Here is a 23805-nt window from a genome sequence, read left to right on the forward strand (position 1 = left end):
TTTACTAATAAACTCGCATAATGTTTATTAGTAATACAAGAAGCGCGCAGGAATCTGTCCGGAACTGATGCGTAAGTTTGCTTCCTCCCGGACAGTTTTATTTTGCACATTGAAATTGTACGGAGTGTTTTTTGTGTCGCGCTCCTCGTCTGATCTAATCATAGCTTCGTTTCATTTAAACACAATTAAACATCACATTAAGGGTTATTTTCTACCTCAACCACCTCAAGATGGCAGGGAACTTCTGGCAGAGTTCACATTAGTAAGTAGAGACGTGTTCTGTGGCATAAATCGAGGGCAGTAAAGGTATTTCTAGAGATGTTGCTGCGAAGCTGCAAAAGAAATAAAAACGTTAAATTATTATTATTCGGCTAATTAAAGAGAACTATTTACCAAATCTCGGTAAATGTCATGATAAAGAATATACACTAGATTCAATGACTTTTATTGTTTGAACAGTATAAATCTCTGGATTATTAGCTTTAGCCGACTGGCTAGTGGTTCTGGACTGAAGAAACCACAGAGGAATTTAATTTATGAATAATCTGGATAAATATGTGTTTATTCAAGGCATGAGTGTCTTTTCATCCCTTTATTTGATATTAAAATGTTTAATTAGTGTACTGTCGTGATGTTTAGATGCTTATATGACGTTTGTATATGATTGATGTCTGTGTTCTTTGACATTAAGAGTGTATTAAATATAAACTGCAGTGCTGCTGTGTTGATTTGTTTGCTAGTTTCCATTAATGATTTCTAAATTGACTGATGTGCTTGTTCTCACCAGTCTGCAGTGGGTTCTGGACAAACAGGATCTGATGAAGGAGAGACAGAAAGATCTCAAGTTCCTCACAGAGGAGGAGTACTGGAAGCTACAGATTTTTTTTGCCAATGGTTCGGAGATAAATTATATATCATCTTCCTGTCTAACTGAAATTTAGAGTGAATATGGGCCTGTTCTGAATGTGACTGCATTCACAGACTGTATATTCAATATGCTATTCATGAGTATACAGAAATGTATGATTTGCTTAATGGACTGTTAAGGCTACAGCAGAGCATTAATGTACATCTTCAGGTGTTATTCAGCTGCTTTTAATATATATATATAAATTTAAAGTCTATTGGAATAAACCTTGCCTTTAAAGAATTTACATAGTTTAATTTGTCATCTCTTGGCAGTGATTCAAGCCTTGGGAGAACACTTGAAACTCAGGCAACAGGTCATCGCCACAGCAACTGTCTACTTTAAGCGCTTCTATGCCAGGTGAGTGGGTCGTTGCCATGGTTACAGCCTTCATTTCCTCCATACCGATTGATACTCATGATCTAGAATGAAGGCTGTGCTGTTTTTGATAGATTGAAGAAAACTCTTGTCGTCTTTTCAGGTACTCTCTGAAGAGCATAGACCCTGTGCTGATGGCCCCTACATGTGTATTTCTGGCCTCTAAAGTCGAGGTAAACACCGTCTCAAAGTAGGAATTTCTGTTGAAAGATGCATCAAATTTGAATTTTGATCAACGGAAATTCTTTCCTTGGCAGGAATTTGGTGTTGTTTCGAACACACGGCTTATTTCAGCAGCAACGTCTGTGTGTAAGTGATTTATATTTTACAAATTCATCAAACTGCAGCAAAAACGTATAAGTATTATGAAGTAACTAGCAAAAATATAAAGGGAACTATACGGTTATCCGGACCACACGTGTGTCTTTTAGTCCTGTATAGTCCGTATAGTCATCCCTGATTGGTCTTAACCCCAGTGACGGGTAGGTTTAGGGGCGGGGTTAGCGGTAGGCCATCGTATGATTGGTCTTAACCCCAGTGACGGGTAGGTTTAGGGGCGGGGTTAGCGGTAGGCCATCGTGTGGTCCGGATAACCGTATAGTTATATAAAGTAGTACCATATAAAGTAACTACTACAGAAATGTATAAGTGATAGAAGTGTTTTTTTTTTTAGTTCTCTAAAGATGAATTGTACAAACATATTTGCTTATGTTCAGAAAATAATATACGGTGCAAATCAGCATTTAATTAAACTTTTTTTTAGCCATAATTGCCAAATTCATTCAGTTTTGACTTGCCACCAAGGACGATAAATGTAACGCCAACTATAAGGATATAAAATAAATATAAAAGAATTTCAGAGTCCACACCACAACTATAACCATAATGGCACTGAGAAACAATGTCATTGGAATCACTTTCAGAATTATTTTTTTCTAGCTGATTAAATAATAAAAACACTGACAGCCAATCAGAATCCATCCTGCTTTAAAGAGCATGTGGATTTAAAGTGGCAGGCGACAAAACTGCAGCGCACGCTTATAATAAACAGAACGATATCGTGCAGTGGACGCTATTATAAGTATTGTTCTTGGTGTGAACGGGTCTTTACTCATGTAATCATTTCATACTAATATAATAGAGTATGTTTTTGGTGATTTATTTTCTTATTCTCTTTTTGTAACAGTGAAAACAAGGTTCTCTTATGCTTTTCCAAAGGAGTTTCCCTTCAGAATGAACCACGTGAGTCAAACTTCTGTGCTTTCCACACCACAAAACTCGCGAGACACTGATCTGGCATGTAAGCGAGTGCGAGTCGGACCAGATGGCCTTGATATTGCAGTCCAAGTTGTTTGTCTCTTATTGAGAATAATTTGTGCTGAAAGAATTATGATTACACTTAATTTTAAGGTGTCCTTGTTACAGTGCAATTATGCATTCAAGTACTGAGTAATATTAATTAACTTCATGTACTTACTATGGGGTTAGGGTTAGAATTAGGGTTTGGTTTAGGCCAGGGTTAGTTGCATGCAATAATTTACATGTAACATAAAGTGTCACCAGAGTTAATTTGCTCCAGATAAACATTTTGGAAATCTGACAGCACCACTAGATAACTAGATAATAACTTCTTGTAACTGTCGGATTCATATGATAGAAACGCTAGACAAGAGTCTGAGATTGTGTGTGTGGTGATGATTCGTCCTTCAGTATCACCAAGTATCTGACACCCAATCAGGAGTGACATTCCTCACGCTCCTGACACCTTCGTAGGAAAGTCTCATTATCGTGATAAATGGTTTTGGCAGCTCATATCTCGGGCTGGTGATAAGTGTTATTAGTTCAGCGTGCCACCGGTCAGATGTTGTAAGGGAAACATCTCGGCCGTGTGGAGTGCTGGAGGAACATTTATGGATCATCGTAATGGGAAAGATGATAATTAGTCCACGTAACGTGTTAGTGAGACAGTTTCACAGTGAACTTATGCCTCTCTCTGTTTCTCTAGATCCTGGAATGTGAATTCTATTTACTGGAGCTCATGGTTGGTGTTGATTCTTCTTCAGTAGAATGTTTAGGTGTTTGTTCTCAGCGTGTGTTCATGGATGTTTGGCTTTGTTTTATTTTAGGACTGCTGTCTGATCGTGTACCACCCGTACAGGCCATTACTGCAGTATGTGCAGGACATGGGTCAGGAGGACATGCTGCTGCCGCTGGCTTGGTGAGGAGTGTGTGTGGCTTCAGATGGCACGGCGAAACAAACAACCACAGTTTACTTTTCTTTATATGTCGATATAGAGATGCAACAGAAAAGTTGCATTGTGGACCAGACTATATACCAGGTGTAGGGAGCTATTTTTTATGAAGTGCAATTTTTAGGTTTCCTAGTTATTCGCTGTGCCATACCATCAAACATTACTTGATCGATCACAAACTTGCTTATTTGATTAGTAACAGAAATAGTGCAGAACCTTAAATATTTCTGAAGCAATTTTCCATATTTTTTCAAAATTTTGTTTCAGAACAAACTGTTCTTGTTTTCTTTCTTGTTTTCAACGGCTCAAATAGTTTGTGAGAACTGCGCACTTTCATTGACTTCTCTCGCTTTTGCTCATGTGTCAGCGATTACCCTGCTTGCCAAACATTACCGACCCCTGCTTTATACTGATAAGATTGGCTATACGAGATTCTTGCTTCTGTACATCTTCAAAAAGCTCTTTGGTTTCTGACCACCTTATTTTTTTTAAGTCATGAAATGAAAGTTGCGATAGTCTTTTCTTCCTTATTGTGATGTATATCCGAGTGAAACTGCTTCTCGAACAAGAAAAATAAATGTAGGGCGGGACTTGATTTTGTCCATGGGGAATTGATTGGATGGTTGTGGTTTGCTATTGGTGGATCTCATGTGAGTGACAGGTTGCCACGCCATATTTATTAAAGATTATGAGGGCACATGCATTTTTACATGCACATTCACAGAAAAGTTTACTGCTTCTGTGTTGAAAAATATGCTGAATAAGTGAACATGAATGTCTGATGTGAAAGTTCTGTCTCTGTGTGTGTAGGAGGATAGTGAATGACACCTACAGGACGGACCTGTGTCTACTTTATCCTCCATTTATGATTGCACTCGGTAAGAAGAAACTTTCTACACCCAATCCGACTGGTCTTATCCTTGCAAGCCAGCAGAAAACTTGAAGTTTCAGATTTGAATAGCTGACTTACAGATACTGTGTCCTTCCTTCTCCAGCCTGCCTGCATGTGGCATGTGTGGTACAGCAGAAAGATGCCAGGCAGTGGTTTGCTGAGCTGTCTGTTGACATGGAGAAGGTAAGATGCATTCAGCTGTCTTGCTGTGGATGTTATCCCCCTGTGAGTGTACATTAACATGGGAGATTTTCTGCAACAGATCCTGGAGATCATCAGGGTGATACTGAAACTCTATGACCAGTGGAAGAACTTTGATGATAGAAAGGAAATGGCGGCTGTGCTCAACAAGGTGCCCAAACCCAAACCCCCTCCTAACAGGTACGACAGACTGCAGTTCTTTAACCTCAGTTATTAAAATCGCACACATGTATTTTTATTTATATGGAAATAGCATGGGGTGTGTTTATTTATTTCACCAGTGCAAAGAGGCTGATTTCATTACTCTTTATTTGAAATTACCTCATTCGCTAGATATAAGGTCTTTGCAACTCTTAAAGGTGCAGTACGTGATTTCTGAGAAATACTGTTGAAAGTGGATCAGACCGAGCACCGCAACACACTTGTAGTCAATCAGCAGTAGGGAGTGTATACATTCATGATGGAGGAGAGAGAGAGAGAGCAAGAGGGGATTTGAAGAAAGACTGTAGAAAGAGATGGCTGAGAGACATTACAAAAGAGTGTTTGTGCATTTTGGGGGTGGAGCAATGAAGGGACGGGTGTGTTTGTTTGGACTGATTTCAAATATCAACAGTGTTTCTCAGAAATCTCTTACTGCACCTTTAAATTCTTAAAATAATATGTCCTAGATCATTATAATACAATTATATACTTTTTTAACTCTTAAGTTACATTCAACATTTTTTGAATTACAAACTTGCAATTTTCACATTTAACCCATGGTTATAAAAACTAGTGTTCTTTATTTACTTTTATATTATTTATTAATATATATTTTTTATTATTAATTTTAGATTGTTTTTGTAATGTGTTTTTATTATTATTATATTTTATATTTCTGTATAGCTTTCATTTTTATTACATTTTTAGTTTTAGTACTGTAAACTTATTTTATTGCAGTTAGTTGCCCAGGCAACATTCTAATGTTTTTAAAATTGAATAATTTTTTTTATTTATAATATTATTATAAGTATAATATTATTTTATTACAGCTTTATTTCAATTACTGAAAATAATTAAAAAATATATATATTCTTTTAGTTTAAGAAAAGTGGAAAAGCCCTTTCTTAAGCATGTTTTATCTCACTCTTGCACTTGTATTTTCTTGCTCTTCTTAATACAGTGAGACTGACCAGAGCTCAAACGGGAGTCAGAACAGCTCCTACAGTCAGTCCTAGAGCACCACCTGGTGAAGGACCTGAGGCAGAGTGATTTGGAGAGGCAAACACAGCACATTTCGGCACATTTGAATGCTGCTTTTTACAAGCACATTGTTTTATGACCGTGGGGAAACAGATTCCTGGCACACACGTCCTCTCTTTCCTCTTCTCTGGGTTCTTCCACCAATCAGAGCAGATAGAATGATGCCACCTCCTTCCTTCATCCAATCAGAGCAGCCTGTGTCATTCTAGGAGCAGGAGGGAAGCAGACTGCTCACCTATAGGAAATCTGCTTTGATTTAGAGTTTGTTGCCAAGCTTAAGGCTGTAGTGTTGAATGTTATGGACACAAACACACACACAAACGCACCACAACCTTTGATTAATAGAGGTGCTGTTTCCCCAAATCTTTTAAGTCAATGGTCCTGGCTTCCTTGAAAAGTCCCATGAAGCTTTCTTTCAATGGATGCTCTTTGGGAACAAAGAAAACTTGATTATTTTCTGTGTCTGAGAGTGACAAAGAGAGAGAGAGAGATAGAGAGAGAGAGAGTGTATGTCTGTGTGTTAATTGCAAATGTATTTGTATGCGTGCCTCTCGTTGACCATCTCACAGTTTGTATTCCTCAGGGAAACGGATCAGTCCTCTCTACAAAGTGGCTGTCTGTAAACTGATTGGCCACAGGGCTATGTGACGGCGATCTTTTTGAACCCTTGTACTGTGTAATCAAATCCTGGTTTGGATACGTTTTCTTTGACATGTGTGTGGATGAGAGTTAGAATGCACAAGTGACACAGTTGAGTTGGTCACAGTATGCTCCGAAAATGCATTTGTAAACGTGCTTTCCACATATAGCCCTTGACTTTTTAAAATTATTTTTGTCATATTATAAATTTACTGTATGATTAAGCTACGTGTACTTGCCATTACCCAAATGCTGTTTCTTTTGCTTTCATTTTGTTGTTTTGAATTGATGTCTCTAGCTGCAGTATTCATCAAGTTTAATGGAGGACAAGCCAATATCTTGAGGGTTTTGGACAGAAATGTGTTGATTAATGGAGGCAGTGAAGATCTCCGTCTTGGCTGTGGTTCCAATCATTAGCATCACGTCATTTGTTTGGGACACGTAACTATTTGCGGAAAGACCTTCAAAAGATTATACAATAAGTAGATGTTTTGCTGTGTTCTGAATGGCATTTGTTTTTTTGCTTCGTCTCTCACTGTGGTCCTATGTTTAACAGGAGTGTCAGGAGTGTTGCCACATCTTTGAGCATAAATGAGGCACTGTTTATGTATTATTTGCTTGTAAATATATTTGATGATGTGAGAACAGTGGGGTTGAGAGGGCTTGGAGTGTTTTTTTCCCTTGTTTGTCTATAACAGAGCTCAGAAGCCTTATTAAATAAAGCTGCTGTTAAAAATAGTCTAATCTTTTTTTTTAGGTTCTGAGAAAAAAATGTTTTTTAGTTGTTTTGTCATACCAAATACTCTTTTAATTTTAAATGAATGCATTGTTTTATCATTTAAAATAAACACACACACACATATATACAGTATATATATATGCATACATAAATGGGTGTACACAAACATAACATACCGTACCATATCCATTACCATGCCTATCTCTATTACCATAACAATCTTCCGAGAGTTGTCATGACAGAAATATATATAATAGGCTATATAAAACTGAGGTTAGTGTCATTTTTCTTTTAATTAAATGCCGTTGGTTTGATATTTTGTTATATAGTGCAATGACATCATTTAGGTATTTGAGCCACTGCATGCATTCACTTTACATTAGACATTTATGTTTATATGTTTCTAGTTATAATATGTGTAAATAGAACATATAATGATCCCTTCTAATCTGTGGAGTTAGTTGGAAAGCTACTTTAACCACTCTTTCTTGTAGGAAAGGAATTTAAGCATCTGTAAATTACTTACATATGATTTCATGTTATAAGCTATTACGAAATTGTTGTCATCAAACTCTCTCGTTACAGCAGTAGAGCTGACCAATGAGAGTGGAGAATTCGAGAATTTGCGCGCCCCCTCGCAGCATCAGCAGCCCCGCCCCTGGTGACGCAACGCGCTCAGCTGTGCGGTAAACAGCGGCGGCGAGCGGCGAGCGGACTGATGTCGACCCCATCGCGGGGACTGACGGACAGTTTCAGGAGGAGACATGCCCGCTGCTGCTCCTCACCCGCTCTCTGACACCCTCATCTTCTTCACCTCCACCCTGCGGCACTGATGAAGCCTCCCCTGTCGAACCCACAGCGGGCCGAAGGGCGGATAGAGGAGAGAGAGGATGTACTGGCGCGTCGGGTTCGCCTGGAGCCGCTCCTGCGCGCTTGAACTGGGCCAGAACAAGAGCTTCTCGCTCGGGTTGTGCGGCCCCGAGGAGCCTTTTTCGTTGTATGAGTACATCATCGCCTACCCGCTGCAGGAGTACGGAGGGATCATGTCTGCGTTAGGATCCGACTCCTGCTGGAGGAAAACGCTCTACATCACCGGGGGCGCGCTGCTCGCCGCCGCTGCATATTTGCTACACGAGCTGCTTGTCATTAGGTATTATGGGATATTTGCATAATCTATCTATCTATCTATCTATCTATCTATCTATCTATCTATCTATCTATCTATCTATCTATCTATCTATCTATCTATCTATCTATGTCATTATTGTTAATAGTAAGTTTATAAAGCACATGTAAAGAGTGTCAGTTAATTTATTGTGTTAAATAATTGTGACAAATCATGTTGTCAGGTCTTGTTGTGACCCTTGGATGGAGTGAGAGGGGCGGTCTTTAAGAAAGAAAATAGTAACTAAATTAATATCCTGGACAAGTCAACACAGTGCAGTGCAGTCCATTCATTATTCTCCACTGAGGAAGGATGAATGAATGAATACCTGCCAACTCAAGGAATTTTGAGCAGGATGCAAGAATAGGATGCTGTTTATTTCCTCGTCTAAATCATGAATGTTGACGTTGATGTGTGCTATTTCAAGGGCACGGTTGCAGGCGTAGAGGATAATGTCTGCTTGAGTTAATGTGATGTGACAGAATGACCTTTATTGACCCCTTGTGAGACTGTGTAAACAGTGACCCGTCATTATAGTGATCAGACATAGTGAATTGGGTTTAATTCTGTGCTTTTGCTTCCTCTCTGACCTTTGCAGAAATGGCAGTGCTGTTAGTCCTCAGCAAAACGTCTCGGGTTACATGTTATTCGATTTACATAAGCCATTGATTCAGACATGCAATAAACAAATAACATATGATTAATTGTTTTAAGTTTCAATAAGAACAAACCTTAAGAGAGAAAGCTAATGACTAGTATGATGCTTCAATGAATTTCAGCACTAGCGAAGTGGACAGCGACTAAATCCTGCTGATAGAAAACACTGAAGAATGAACTCTGAACTTGGTGAAATTGCTCATTTAGGGATTTGATTAACTTGTTTTAAAAATATAAATAGTTTTAGTACATGTGTGGACTGTTTGAGCTCCATTCATTTCTGATGCTCATTTACATTTATGCATTTAGCAGATGCTTATATCCAGATGCGACTTACAAAACAAGAACAAAGCATTCATCAAGGGCCAACAATCGTTGTAGTGCACAATGCCAGGTTTATTAGACAACTAGATTAGGAAGCCAGCTAGGGAAGAGATGAAACACAGATTTTGTGTGTGTGTGTAAGTTCATTAAAGGAATACTCCACTTTTTTTGGAAATAGGCTCATTTTACAACTCCAAACAGTTGAGTTTTACCGTTTTCAAATTCATTCAGCCGAACTCCGGGTCTGGCGGTAGCACTTTTAGCATAGCTTAGCATAGATCATTGAATCGGACAGGACCATTAGCATCTCTCTCAAACAAATGACCAAAGAGTTTTGATATTTTTCCTATTTAAAACTTGACTCTTCTGTAGTTACATCGTGTACTAAGACCGACGGAAAATAGGTCTAATAGGTTAGACAAACTTAGTCCCGGTCACGTTGGAAGTTACCAAGCTGGGTACTATTTTCAGGCGCTGCGTCATATCATTACGCCTGCTGGACTCATGGTACGGCAGCAAAGTTTCTTGATTATTACGCAGGAATGAGAGTATAGATCCTAGCCATATCAGCCTAGAAAATCGCAACTTTTAATTTTCCGTCGGTCTTAGTACACGATGTAACTACAGAAGAGTCAAGTTTTAAATAGGAAAAATATCAAAACTCTTTGGTCATTTGTTTGAGAGAGATGCTAATGGTCCTGTCCGATTCAATGATCTATGCTAAGCTATGCTAAAAGTGGTACCGCCAGACCCGGAGATCGGCTGAATGGATTCGAAAACGGTAAAACTCAACTGTTTAACTCTGGGGGAGTTGTAAAATGAGCCTATTTCCAAAAAAAAGTGGAGTATCCCTTTAAGTGTATATTTGATGCCCTGTAGGAAGGACCAGGAGTTGGACTCTGAAGACACCATCATTCTGCATCAGTTTGCCCGACCCAAAACTGGAGTCCCTAGCCTGTCCCCCTTCTGCCTGAAGATAGAAACCTACCTGCGCATGGCGGACCTTCCCTACCAGGTAACAAAATATGATGTCTGAGATTACGTTCTAAAAAGAGATGGACGTTTTGGTGTTTTACACACTGTTTTCTCCTCAGAACTATTTCGATGGGAAGTTGTCTCCTCAAGGGAAGATGCCTTGGATCGCGTATAATAAGGAGCAGGTGTGCGGGACGGAGTTCATCATCGACTTCCTGGAGGAGAAGCTCGGCGTGAACCTCAACTCCAGCCTGAGTCCTCAGGAGAAAGCCATCTCACGTGCCATCACCAAAATGGTGGAGGAACACTTCTACTGGTGAGACTGAGCTGGTTTTCCTCCACATCATGGTCTAGTATTTGAACAACCCTCTTCAATTCTTCATTATATTCTGGACAGAGGTCAGGTACCTTTCATAATATAGGTGGACTCCAACATGAACATGGCTATTTAACCCTCATAAAGTATGATATAGTGAGAATATGGAGCTCATATTTGAGGAGGAAAAACACCTCAGCCTAAACTGAGCAAGAATATGCTGATGTTATTTATATTGCAAAAGCTTGTAGCTTGAAATATAAATCTGTGAGACATTTATAACAGTTTAGCAGACTACTTACATAAAGAGCATAAAAATATCAGTTATCATATGTCTTAGTAAGATGATATGTTATGCTTAGTTTTATGATCAAATCTGTTGTTTTCTTTGTGTGGTCAAAACATAATGCAGCGCAATACAATGACTGAGAGATATACAAATAATCATTCCTCAAAAGCCTGATGTAAAATATTTGATTCTCACATTTTAACATGAATTTTCTAAACAAATATGGATGGATAATCAAGTAAACCTAAGTTGGTTCAATCCAGATAGTGTTCGTCTTGAAATATTAATAACAATATTGAAGTTATTCTTAATTTTACTTTATAAAATCAGTACAGATTTCACTGCAAAAAGACACATGTACCATTACACTAAAAGGCATTTTACTTGCTAAAAAAAGCAAAAACTATCAATCAGACGACACAAGGCAGGTTTTTCAGCGATGTTTTGATCATGTTAATAATTTAGAGGCTTTAGAAATTTGTGTATCAAATATGATACAGTAAGCTCTATAGGGTTAAGTAAGATTTTGGTTACTCTGTTGATAATCAAGATGAGATATGATGTGTGTTGTGCTTTAGGACGATAGCATACTGTCAGTGGGTGGACAACGTGGAGGAGACGCAGAAGATGTTAGCCACAAACGGGCCGCTGAGTGACATGCTCAGGTGGATCTTGAGTCAGGTGAACGGTGGCATTGTGAAGAGAGAGATGTACGGGCACGGGATCGGACGCTTCTCCAAAGAGGAAGTTTACACTCTGATGGAGACAGACATGCGCACCCTTGCCACACTCCTTGGTATGTTTTCAGTGTCTGAGGCATGGTTAGTGAGCTTTATTGAAAGGATTTATGGTATTTTAGTGATTAGGCTAGATCATTTTAGATCAGGGGTAGGCTAACTCAGTCTTGGAGGGCTACTGTCAAAACTCTGCGGGACAGTGGCTCTCCAGGATTGAGTTTGCCCATCCTTGTTCTAGATCAATCTGGAGATTTCAGAGCTTTTGTAACAGGTTATAAAATAATGCAGCAATGGATCTGTGCTGCCCTCTAGTGCTCAGTAAGCTGAAGTTGTGCTTGCATTTTTGTCTGGTTCTCCAGTACAAACATCTAAACACTCCTAAATCAAGATACATTAACTTAAGAATGATTTAAGATGTTAAGTGGGGTAATTGAAAGCAAGATTATTTTTCTTACCCCATTTCATTTTTTTCTTGCTTCAAGCATAAACTCACATAATTTTGATCATTTGTTCAGAAAACGAGACATATCTTAAAGGGATAGTTCGCCCAAAAATGATATTTAAGCCATGATTTACTCACCCTTAAGCCGTTCGAGATGCATATGTCAATCTTTTTTCAGACGAACACATTTTCAGTTATTTTAGAAAATGTCTTAGATCTTTCAGTGGTTATAATGTGAAGCAATGGGGTCCAGCTGATTCACGTCCGAAAATTTGCATGCATCCTTCACAAAAATAATCCATCCGGCTCCAGGGGGATAAACGAAGGCCTTCTGAGGGTAATCCGTGCGGTTTTGTCGTAAAAATATACATATTTAAAACTTTATAAACTAAAATAACTGGCTTCCGGTGGCGGTCGGTGCGCGTTCATGGAGATGAATGACGTCGTGACGTAGAACGAACGTTGAGTTTTGTTTTGCTCTGCTCTCTGGCTCCGCTGTCACGTTCGTTCTACGTCACGACGCTTCCTACGCTACGTCATACGTCATACGCCAGCATCCATCTCTGTGAACGCGCACCGACCGCCACCGGAAGCCAGTTATTTTAGTTTATAAAGTTTTAAATATGTATATTTTTACGACAAAACCGCACGGATTACCCTCAGAAGGCCTTCGTTTATCCCCCTGGAGCCGGATGGATTATTTTTGTGAAGGATGCATGTACATTTTCGGACCTGAATCAGCTGGACCCCATTGCTTCACATTATAACCACTGAAAGATCTAAGACATTTTCTAAAATAACTGAAAATGTGTTCGTCTGAAAAAAGATTGACGTATGCATCTCGAATGGCTTTAGGGTGAGTAAATCATGGCTTAAATATCATTTTTGGGCGAACTATCCCTTTAAGTCATTTTCCTTCTAAAATAATTTATTGATAATTTAATGATTTAAATTTTTTTTTATATTTTGAATGTAAAACATTAACACTAAGTAAGAAAATTGTTTTTTCAATTGCATAACCCATAAACCAGATCATACTTTGGTTAAACTTTATTTTAAGGTGACGTAGTTACATTGTACTTGCTCAAATAAGTACTGAGTAATATTAATCAACTACATGTACTTACTATAGAGTTATGGTTAGGTTATGGTTTGGTTTAGGGTCAGTTACTTGTATTTATGGTTTATAATTTACAGTTTTTGTAGTTTACACGGAGATGATAACGTATAATTTTCAAAAACGTTGACTTTGTAAGTCGTTTTCAAAAGTTTGCGTTTTCAAGCCCACAAAACATTGTTTTCGTGTAAATGAAGTGGCCAAAACACATAAAAAGTGTAAACACCCCTAAAAAACATAAAAATTTCCATTGTCTTATATAATTCAGTTTAATAATAATTTCTTGCACAGGCAATAAAAAGTATCTAATGGGCCCGAAGCTTTCCACAGTAGATGCTGCTGTGTTTGGTCATCTTGCTCAGGCCATGTGGACTCTCCCTGGAACGCGTCCGGAACAGTTAATCAAAGGTGAGGTCAATAGGTCATGCTTTTTTTGTATGGGAATACCATCATGTAAACATTCATGTGTTTTGAGCGTGTGAATTGACTAAAGCTGCTCCCTCGGCACAGGTGAGTTCATCAATCTGGCCATGTATTGTGAGCGAATCCGCCGGAAATTCTGGCCGGAGTGGTTTGTGGATGTTGATGACCTTTACTACGACGGACTGAGCGAGGAGCCGGATTCTCCTTCCCAGCTTCCGGATTTGGGTCTCTACTCGCGCAGCGACAGCTTCCAGGAGCAGGACAGCGCTCTGTCACACCACAACACACCGTCGCCGGACAGCGACATGACCGGACGCTCTCTGTTCGATTCTGACATGGACACAGAATGCTCGGAAACGGAGCAGTTAAAGTGATAACCACACCCCCTCTGTGATGTATCTGCACGGGCCCCGCCCCTTTGTTCTCCCGCTAGCCCTTTATCAGGGGAAGGGCTGATCAAATGAAGATGTTATCATGGTGATGTGGCAACTCTGAGCGAGGGATTGCAATAAAGCAGATGGGAGAAGACAGTTTTTATGTGACGAAAGAGAGAATTTTATTAAACGAGGAAAGGCCAGGCCAGGCCGGAGAGAATCCAGATCAACAGGAAGAAAAAACATCAAACAAAATAATAGAAGTGGATAGAGTGAAAATTTAAAGGAGTGAATGATGCTTCAGCTGAATCACTCCTCCCGCCGTGTGACATCATCACAGTGCTCGGAATCATCAGAATGACATCATCACATGTGATCACCTCCCATTTACAATGTGTGTTTGTAGCTAATCAGCATTTCTTACATCCTGGGATTTATTATTAGTCAGAGAGAAATAAGGATTTTAGGTGATGATTGAAATGTGTAGATAATAATTATGTGAAACACAATATTTCATAGTCCATCTAAAATTCAATTCCAGTTTTATTCAGTAAAATATACAAAGCTTGTTAGGAAAAAGCAGAGAATGCAGAGGGAGTAAATTTATGGATGATTATTGTGACGTGTGACCAGAAATCAGCTGATGTTTTGTATGTTCTCAAACCGTTCCAGCAATCTTGCAAAGCATGAGTGAATAATTCACCCAAAAAAGGAAAATTATGAAATTTACTGTTTAACATAGACATTTGAAACGTATATGTTTATAATGGAAGCATATAGTGACCAGGGTTCATCATCTCTCATCATTTGTGTTTGTGCATATTTAAAGTCACCATGAAATCAAAATTGACAATTCTCTTTTCTTTTTTTCTGGAATATTTCAGTATATTGCTGAATAGTGCACATCATTCATTTTTTTCAATGCATGTGCCCTTGTAATCTTTAATCAAAATCACTTTCCCTCCCTCTTTTTTAAATCTTTTTTTAAAACTTCTCCCTCTTGCAGCAACTTATTTTCTCTGATGGCGTTTACTGGCGCGAGGGTGGGACAACCTGTCACTCAAATGAGATCGCCCAATAGCAAACCACAACCATTCAATTAATTCTCCATGGACAAAATCAGGTCCCGCCCTACATTTTTTTTCTATATATTCTTCAGATATACTTCACAATAGGGAAAACAGATGATTGCAACTTCTCTATTATGTCGACTTTAAGATGCACATGAAATGCCATTGGCTTAAATTGGTAGCTTTTTTGGGTGAATTATTCATAGCCCATAGGAACAAATCGCCTATGGTAAATATAAATATAAAATTGATCAAATTTATAAAATTGGGGTTCGCAGTCTGTTTCCATATACAAAAAAAGTAAATGTAGGCTAATGCAGATTTTGAATCTTATTTTTTCAGTTTATCATATGAACAAACAGGAAAACAGGTCTCATCGCATCTTGTCGGAGAAAGTGTTATGAACTGACGGATTTCAATGTATGTTATGAGGATGTTATTTTTATTGTTGACGTTTTATTCGATTTTTTAATATCCGAATTAATGTTAGTGAGAAGGCAAAAAAAAAAAAAAACCCGGAAGCGATGCAACCTGTTTTACAGAATACGGAAGTTTGTTGCGCAGCATAACCGTATTGAAATTTGTATCATGCAACCGTTATATGTATGTGCAGCTGTGCTAAATGTAGGCAAAAAAATAATTTGTGTTTGTCGAACAGCAAACACTTCGGATGGGTATCTGATTGAGCAATAGCGCCTCCTGTGGACTGAATCATGGTTTACATTGACATGACAGAAAACACCCCGGTAATGCAGCGATTACAGAAGGGAGGAACATAACAATACAGATGGAGACAGACAGCTAATGCGTGTGTCTGTGTGTGTGTGTGTGTGTGTGTGTGTGTGTCCATCTGCTGCACGACTGAGTCATCGTTATACATGAATACACTCGCAGGAATGATCTCCCAGGGGCTGGTGCACACCAAATGACACATGCAAGACGGGAGACTTATGTTTTTTTCTGTTCCGTAGAGAGATATAATCTGTATCTTGCTGTGCCATACACACAAGTTTCCTGTTACCACAAATGCCCTTTTAATATCATGAACGTAATCCTGCATTACGCTGTCTATCGAGCTCTTGGAAGAAAGAATGGAAAGTGTCTCGGCATCTTTACGCCCTTTAAATGCACATAGGCTACTTATCTGATGTTTGTTCAAACAAAACAAATACGCCCAAATTATTAGGAAATGTGTATGAAAAAACATTTTTATACAAACATCAGGACAGGTTCATTAACTGGTGCTTTATTAGAAAAAGGCTACTGTTTGAATAGGTAGGCTACCATGCCATTAATTATTTTATTTTTTTAAAGTGCATACAATTAAAACCATATTCTTTCTTATGATGTTTGTTTGTTTGCTTATTTGTATTTTTTTATTGATTCTTGACTGCCTGTTTCTATAAACAAACAATTATTATATTTTTTTAATATTTTTTTTTTATGTGAACTGCGTGTTATTCCTGAACCACTTGAACACTTTTTTTATTTATCACTTATGATTGAGTTTACATTTTGAACTTATTCTTGACTTTTAATGAGTTTCATATATTTTTTTGTTCGTGAACATAGTTGTTCGTTGCAAAGATTTGCTCTGAGAGCTTTATGTTTTATGTTTGATTATATTGAACGAATTTCAAATTCAATTTCAAGTGCAAGTGCTTCCTTGTTGAGCTTTATTTTCTAGCCAGTTTTATCATCCATACATGACAACCTTGTTATTTACCTTGTTATTTTTAGACTCACTACCCAACACCCCACTCATATGCCAAATGTGATGGAAATATGGCAACAAACAGATGGAATAATGTTAGAAAGGCAAAGGTAAAAGTTCAAATCTCTCATATGTTTTCTTACAGTTATGTGTGCTGATTTTAGAGCCATACAGTCTGTATTGTGTGTATCATGACCCTGGTGGATTTACGGTTTTATTATGGGCTAGACATAATATTGGGGAGGGAGGGGTTGTGTACATGAATGATCACTGTAACATAAGGAACCAAATTTGTCTGGCGAATATGTTAAAGATACTCAAAATATTTCATGAAATATAGCTGTATTAAAGGAAACTATCCTGGTTGTATGTTTGGTTTCTGATTTCAGTCCATTCTTTAAATCTTCTTTACTGATACATATTATTTACAATGTCTTTCATTAAGCACAAAAAAAACAAAACAATTTAAATCACATTAATTAATATAGTGTGGCACAAATGGGGGGATGCTTATTATTGAAATTAAAGCTAAATTATTATAAATGATATACATTTTATTATGCTTGTTCAAGGTTTAATGGTTTTATTTGATTATTTATTTAGTTCAGTTTGTTCAACTATTGATATTTTAGATTGATTTGCTGATCTGTATAGCTGTTACACACATCAAGTGACTTTATTCTTTATTTTTGCTTTGGTTTGTTCAAAGGCAGAAATAGAATTCAACTTAAGCGTTTAGGAAAACACAAACGTTTTAAAATAAATTAAGTTTTAATGTTGATCTTCAGCCTTAAGCAATCCAGAGTGATTGATCCAAAGGTTTTTAAGTGCCACCATAAGAACTTTCCAACACTAAGAACTTTTTCTCAAACACAACCTTGTCATGAAAAACCTATGGTCACTTTCAAAATTATCCACAAATATACATTTACTTAAAGGGATAGTTCACACAAAAAAGAAAATTTCACATTTTTTGACCCTCAAGTTGTTCTAAACCTGTATGTGTTTCTTTGTTCTGTTGAACAGAAAAGCAGATATTCTGAAGAATGTTGGTACAGTTGTTGGTCCCCATTGACTTCCATAGTATGAAAAAATACTAAGTAAATGGCGACCAGAAACTGTTTGGTTACCAACATTATGTGTCCAACAGAAGAAAAAACTCATGCAGGTTTAGAACAACTTGAGGGTGAGTAAATTATGACAGAATTTTTATTTTTGGATGAATCCCTTTAAGACTCGCTGGGTTTTAGAACGTTATAACCGTATAAATCTTCTTAAAGGCCTACAATCTGCACCGACAACACACAGACAAGATGAGTGACTACCGGTATATTTACACCGCCAAATAAATACATCGCCAAGTTCATATTCCACGACTTTATACCTTTATCTTTGACTAAGCAGACCAAGAAAACAGATCAACTGTAATGTCTCTATTGCTCCATTTAACACATTTTGTCAGTAGATGGCGCTCACAGCACATACTCGCAATAGAGAGGACACACGAACACACAAACACACGTTTACTTATCTAAATGGGCATTTTGGGCACATTGCAGGTTTATCGTTTTTAAATGCAGCTATATTATATATATATAACCATAACCCACACACTAACCCTAACCCTACAAGAACATTTTCTGCATTTTTTGCAATAATAATAATAAAAAATAATAAAAATATTTTATTATAGGAATGAGGACGTTCCCAAAATTAGGTATTGGGAGTTTTTGTCAGATTTAGCTCACTTCTTTGTACAAATTTGTGCCCAGAATATTGTTAAGTAGGTGTACACACCACACACACACACACACACACACAAATGCGGGTTTTTCAAGGCAGTCGAAATTTCCAAGGCCTTGAGATTGTTTTTGGTCGTTTTCCTAAAATTGTTCATTGATGAAACAGTAAATTGATTTTATTGAATGGCCGATGATATTTGGAAAGACTGTCTGAGATACTAAAACAATATAATGCATTTGTTATCGTTTAAAAGCTATTAGCCGATAGATCACTAATGTTCTATTAGTAGCAGTATGATATTTTGTTTACGTTTACATTTTAAAGCCATTTTTGGGTGATTCGGAATATTAAAAAAGAGTCCTATTTAGATCCAGAATAGCATAATAAAATATTCCCACACGTCTCTCTCGTTTTAACCCGTCTAATCCGTCTTCATTACGGGTGGAATGGCAAACATTTGGCTCCATGGTCACGTAGAAATCGAAGCGAATGAATTGCAACGGGCTGCAATGGATCTACAGCATCATTTCATCCCGGGGCAACGTTATATTCAAGCCTTGATGCTCACATAATGTGTGAAATTGTGAATCCATTTATCTTGAGGATCTTCATTCACGGGGCATAGATTCACGAGAGGCACTTCTTTATATAAAAATGTATTCATTTAATGACAAAAGCCTTTTAAAAACTGTGCAATTTTTCTGTCAAAACCAAAGACGTTACTGGCCTCAATAGGGCGCACTGACAGCTTGTGCTTTGGCAGTGCCAGGTTAAGTGCACAAATATACAAGTATTCACAGAGCCATAGAAAATTAAAAATCCACGCACAATGTCCTTTTTTTTTCGATGCAGGCCATCAAATAATTGTAACACAGCTGGTGTAGTATTTCTCGTACAAAAAGAGAGATAAATTTGGGATAAACAAGAAACACAAAATATCAAACAGATACAAACATGTTGAGGCTTATACATTTAGCTGACGCACAAAATCACACAATGTTACTATAGTAAAAATTGGGCAAGAAACACTGGCCTCACATTATTATTATTATTATTATTATTATTATTATTATTATTACTCTTATTATATTGTCATTGTTGTTGTTTTTAAATATTGACATTTATACGCCATAAACGTTTCCAGACAAATTAATTAAATTAAAGCTGGTTTGTTTTTATTTGTAATATGAAATATCACAATAATACGATTCTATTTGGCTTTCTTTTAGATTTCCTAAATCAGAAAAAAAAAAGAGAGAGATTTAAAATAAGAGAAGAAAATAACAAACCACTGTCTCAAATCACGGACGCTTTTGGTGGATGCTTATAGAAATTCAATCAAAATGTTAAGAAAAACCCAATTGAGTGGTTAACTACAAAGATTGATATCAATTCTTTTCATTTGTAAACAGACATTTCGAAGTGATCCACGGCACTGTGTGATTCTGAGGAAAGGTTTGAATGTTTCCCCAGGCCTCTGTTATGCAGCAGCAGTGTGAATCCGTGATCTGCATGAAATCAGGCTGCTCGGCCACTGAACAACACACAGCAGCACTTGGCAGCCTTTGTTGTGACCGAAATTAGATTTCACATTTACAGTGATACTTTTACATATGTTAATATGTACATAATATGTAAATAATAATAATAACAATTATTATTATTATCATTATTGTTGTTTTAAATTGTGTGTATTAGTAGGCTATATTCGGATCCTTTTATTTATGGTAAATTATTTAGAGCTATTTAGATATTAGGCCTATTATTCTTATTATTATTATTATTGCCATTTATATCAGAAGTTAAATGAAATGCAGACACATTTCAATCAGTATTAAACATTTTGTGATCATGACGGGAGATATTATAATATATAATAATAATAATAATAATAATAATAATAATAAAGCATTTGCCATTAATTTTTGTATGAGAATGAATAGCAGACATTGAACCGGATTCATTTCAATCAGGAATAAACCTTTTGTGGTCATGAGGGGAAGATGGCGTGCCCCTGACGCCTTTTTCACAGCTTTCGGTTGGAAGTGATATGATGCTTTCACAGATCCCCGGACTTGAAAAGAAATCTCTTAAATAAAAGTATGTTTACGTTCCCTCTTTAGGTTCGGTCGCGGCGCGTAACGCCTCGGTTTTTGCCAGAGCGTGTTTTCTCGCGCCCGTGCCCGTAGATTGTTCGCGCAACCACGCGCGCTCCGCGCCCTCGGAGGTGCCACACACAGAGACGCTTCATCACCGTCGGTCCGCCCCGAACGGGCTTGTGGCCGGGACAAAGAGACAGTCGATTATGTTCAAGCCGCCCCTTTCTCACGGAACAGGTGTCTGCGCCCCGTGGTGAGGCGAGGCGTCCTCGTACACATCCTCGTTCCCGGCCATCGGTCCGTTTTGGGGCGTCATTCGCTTCTCCTTCTGCCGCCGGTTGCAGAACCAGACCCGCACCACTTCCTTCTCCAGCTGAAGGCTATCCGCCAGCGAGGTGATCTCCACCGCCCCGGGTTTCGGGCACTTGAGGAAATGGCTCTCCAGGGCCCCTTTGACACTCACCTCGATGGAGGTCCGCTTTTTCCTCTTCCTCCCCTGCGCGGCGATCTTATCCAGGCTGGTCGGGCTTCCCGAGGTGGAATCCGCCTCCTCCAGCCATTTGTTGAGCAGGGGCTTGAGTTTGCACATGTTCTTGAAGCTCAGTTGGAGCGCCTCGAACCTGCATATGGTGGTCTGGGAGAAGACGTTGCCGTAGAGGGTGCCCAGCGCGAGCCCCACGTCCGCCTGCGTGAAGCCCAGCTTGATCCGGCGCTGCTTGAACTGCTTGGCGAACTGCTCCAGGTCGTCCGAGGTCGGCGTGTCCTCGTCCGAGTGCAGGCTCTGCGGGTGGCCGTGCTCGCTCAGATGCGGGCTGTGGTGGTCCTCGTGGTGCATCCCTGGCTCGCCGTAGCCGGGCTGAGAGTAGATCAGGCTTTGCCCGTTGGAGGTGCTCATGCTCGGCATATGCGCGGTGGTGGTCGCGCGCCAAGCGCCCGCCTCGTGATGCTGGCTCTGCTGCACCAGATGCGCTTGTCTCGGCGAATGCTGCAGCTCCTCCACCGGCTTAATGTCCTGCTCACCCAGCGGGCTGGCGGGCCACGGCGACCCCTCTCCCCCGTGAGACAGCGCCGCCGTCAGCCACTGGTGCGCGTGGCCGAGCGTGCTCCCGCTGCTCTGCAGAGTGGTGTACTCGCTCTGCAGAAGGCTGTGCGCGTCCCTGTAGGCCGGCGGCGGCGTCTGCTGCATGCTGCCGGGCTCCGAGCTGGACAGGATGCTGTAGTGGTTGGACGCCGCGGTCGCCATAGTTTCTACAGCTACTCTGTGCCACAGGCGGCTCCCCAGCGCGCCAGAGCCGCGAAGACGCAGAGGCGCGCACCTGAGATCCGCCTCGCTCTGCTGTCTATTGGTCAGCACGGCTTGACAGATGTGGCAGCGGCGCGTTCATTGGTCGCAGTAGATTCGACACAGAACCCCCATCCCATTGCGCTCTCCTGAAAACAAGCACAGAGGGATCAGCAGTGACAGGGCGCAGTGGGCGCAATGGGCTCCAAAGGTATCCAGCCTGGCTTTCATTAAGTTTTTCATTAAGTTTAAATGTTTCAGTTCAAAATTATTATGATGCTGTAAGGTATAATTATTGTGCTGATATTTATAGGATAGTCATGCCAGTAGAACAAAATAATTGATTCTGACTAGCATTCGTTATTATTGGCTATTGTATGAGCGTTTTGTACAAAAAGGACTAAAATGTTTTTCTTTTTTTTTAAATGAACCGTGAAAACTAGCATATGAAAACAATTTAATATTTTTATTACTGTCGATATATGTTGAGTGTATGTCAAACAAACAAAGAAAAAAGACAATACAACAGCGCGTGTTTTATATAGGCCTATTTATATCTTATATTTATTTAAAATAAGTGGATAAAAACAATATGCTTTTCAAAAATGAATAAACACATGCGAGTGCGATATTTCACATCGAAAAAGAAAAAAGACTAAGACACTATCATGCACATAATTCATAAATGTTACCCTGCACTTTAAAATATCGTCATCATCTAATCGATCTAATTAATGTAATTTGTGTTTGTGACTTTTAATTTCATTTTATTTATCAGTAATGAATTCAAAATGGTTGAAAAGTGCAGTGAGCTTTAACTTAAAAAAAAACTTAAACTTAAAAAAATAAGGCATTAGTTAACTGAAGCTTTTAAGGTAAAGTTCTCAACCTAGTATTGTGAGCACAACCAAATCATCTTAATAATAGAGTTCAATGAAGTTACCGAATTAAATGCTTACAGTAGCCTACATATGGAGATTAAACAGGTGTCTGAGAATTAATAATTATTCAGGAATGTATGGACAAATTATATAATAATAATTAGGCCTACATTTGTTTTATATTTGAGTTGTTTGTATTTTATTTTCATGGCTGAAATAACTGCACTTTATGTTCTGATGGGATTTCAGAGTCTCTCACATGGCTCAAGGAGGGGACATTTTTTCGGGCCCCTGTCCGTTGCCATGGCGAGAGGTGAATGAAACAACGCCGCCCACGTCACAGCTGCTCGAGCCTTTTCTCTCTCTCTCCTCGCGCACATAAAGCCCATTTCAAAGCCTGAAAAGCGCATGCAGGGCATCGCAGGGCCGCAGGGCCAGTGAGAGGTGAATGGCAGGCTCTACCTCCACCCCAGCCACAGCCTTTTGTAAACATGCACCCACACACACTTCTCTGGACACATTTTTTGCACCTTCTTGTAATGCATCATAAGACACTGCAGTGTAAAATATTCCACACAAAAAAAAAACAAAAAAAAAAACACGATCGTCCCTTGATACTTTTTTGTGAGTGCAGATTGCCAAATGCTCAGGAGTTTTGGTGAAATGCAAAAAGCGGTCGTGTTAATTGAGTTGTAATTTTAAGATTCAGAAGCTTTAACACAGGCGTGCACGGCCAAGCAGAAAATACATTATCTTAATAAAGTAATATGCAAACTATGGGCTGTTCAATTACACATCCTAATAACGCATAAACGATGCTAGAACCGTTAAAGGGACGAAAAGGCCTAGCGTTTAGCATCCAACAGTTATCTCATGCTATAGGTTCTCCATTCGGTGTTTGAGAGAACAAGAATTAATGGTGAATAATCTGAGCAATAAATTAGCAG

The 23805-nt window shown here is 38.9% G+C and overlaps 3 protein-coding genes across 3 annotated transcripts; 2 read left to right on the forward strand and 1 right to left on the reverse strand.

Moving 5' to 3' along the window:
- Positions 1–90: 90 nt before the first annotated feature.
- On the forward strand, positions 91–7249 carry ccnc (cyclin C). Its single transcript, XM_084110977.1, has 12 exons — positions 91–262; positions 788–894; positions 1183–1267; positions 1389–1458; positions 1543–1594; positions 2472–2527; positions 3291–3326; positions 3412–3503; positions 4348–4415; positions 4533–4612; positions 4692–4810; positions 5793–7249. The coding sequence occupies exons 1-12, from the start codon at positions 231–233 to the stop codon at positions 5845–5847; spliced, it is 852 nt and encodes a 283-aa protein (XP_083967103.1). The 5' UTR covers positions 91–230; the 3' UTR covers positions 5848–7249.
- Positions 7250–7913: 664 nt separating this feature from the next.
- On the forward strand, positions 7914–16482 carry faxca (failed axon connections homolog, metaxin like GST domain containing a). The gene is made up of 6 exons (XM_084110948.1): positions 7914–8400; positions 10276–10411; positions 10491–10687; positions 11555–11772; positions 13564–13680; positions 13783–16482. The coding sequence occupies exons 1-6, from the start codon at positions 8141–8143 to the stop codon at positions 14067–14069; spliced, it is 1215 nt and encodes a 404-aa protein (XP_083967074.1). The 5' UTR covers positions 7914–8140; the 3' UTR covers positions 14070–16482.
- Positions 16483–17560: 1078 nt separating this feature from the next.
- pou3f2a (POU class 3 homeobox 2a) lies at positions 17561–22117 on the reverse strand (the record flags this gene model as incomplete). Its single annotated transcript, XM_084111888.1, is given in 2 exon segments — positions 17561–22066; positions 22069–22117. Coding segments are annotated over 2 exon segments (1194 nt in total). The 3' UTR covers positions 17561–20921.
- Between the last annotated feature and the right edge of the window lie 1688 nt (positions 22118–23805).

The sequence above is a fragment of the Abramis brama genome (genome assembly GCF_963993115.1).
Source record: "Abramis brama genome assembly, chromosome: 4".
Classification (NCBI taxonomy): Eukaryota; Metazoa; Chordata; class Actinopteri; order Cypriniformes; family Leuciscidae; genus Abramis; species Abramis brama.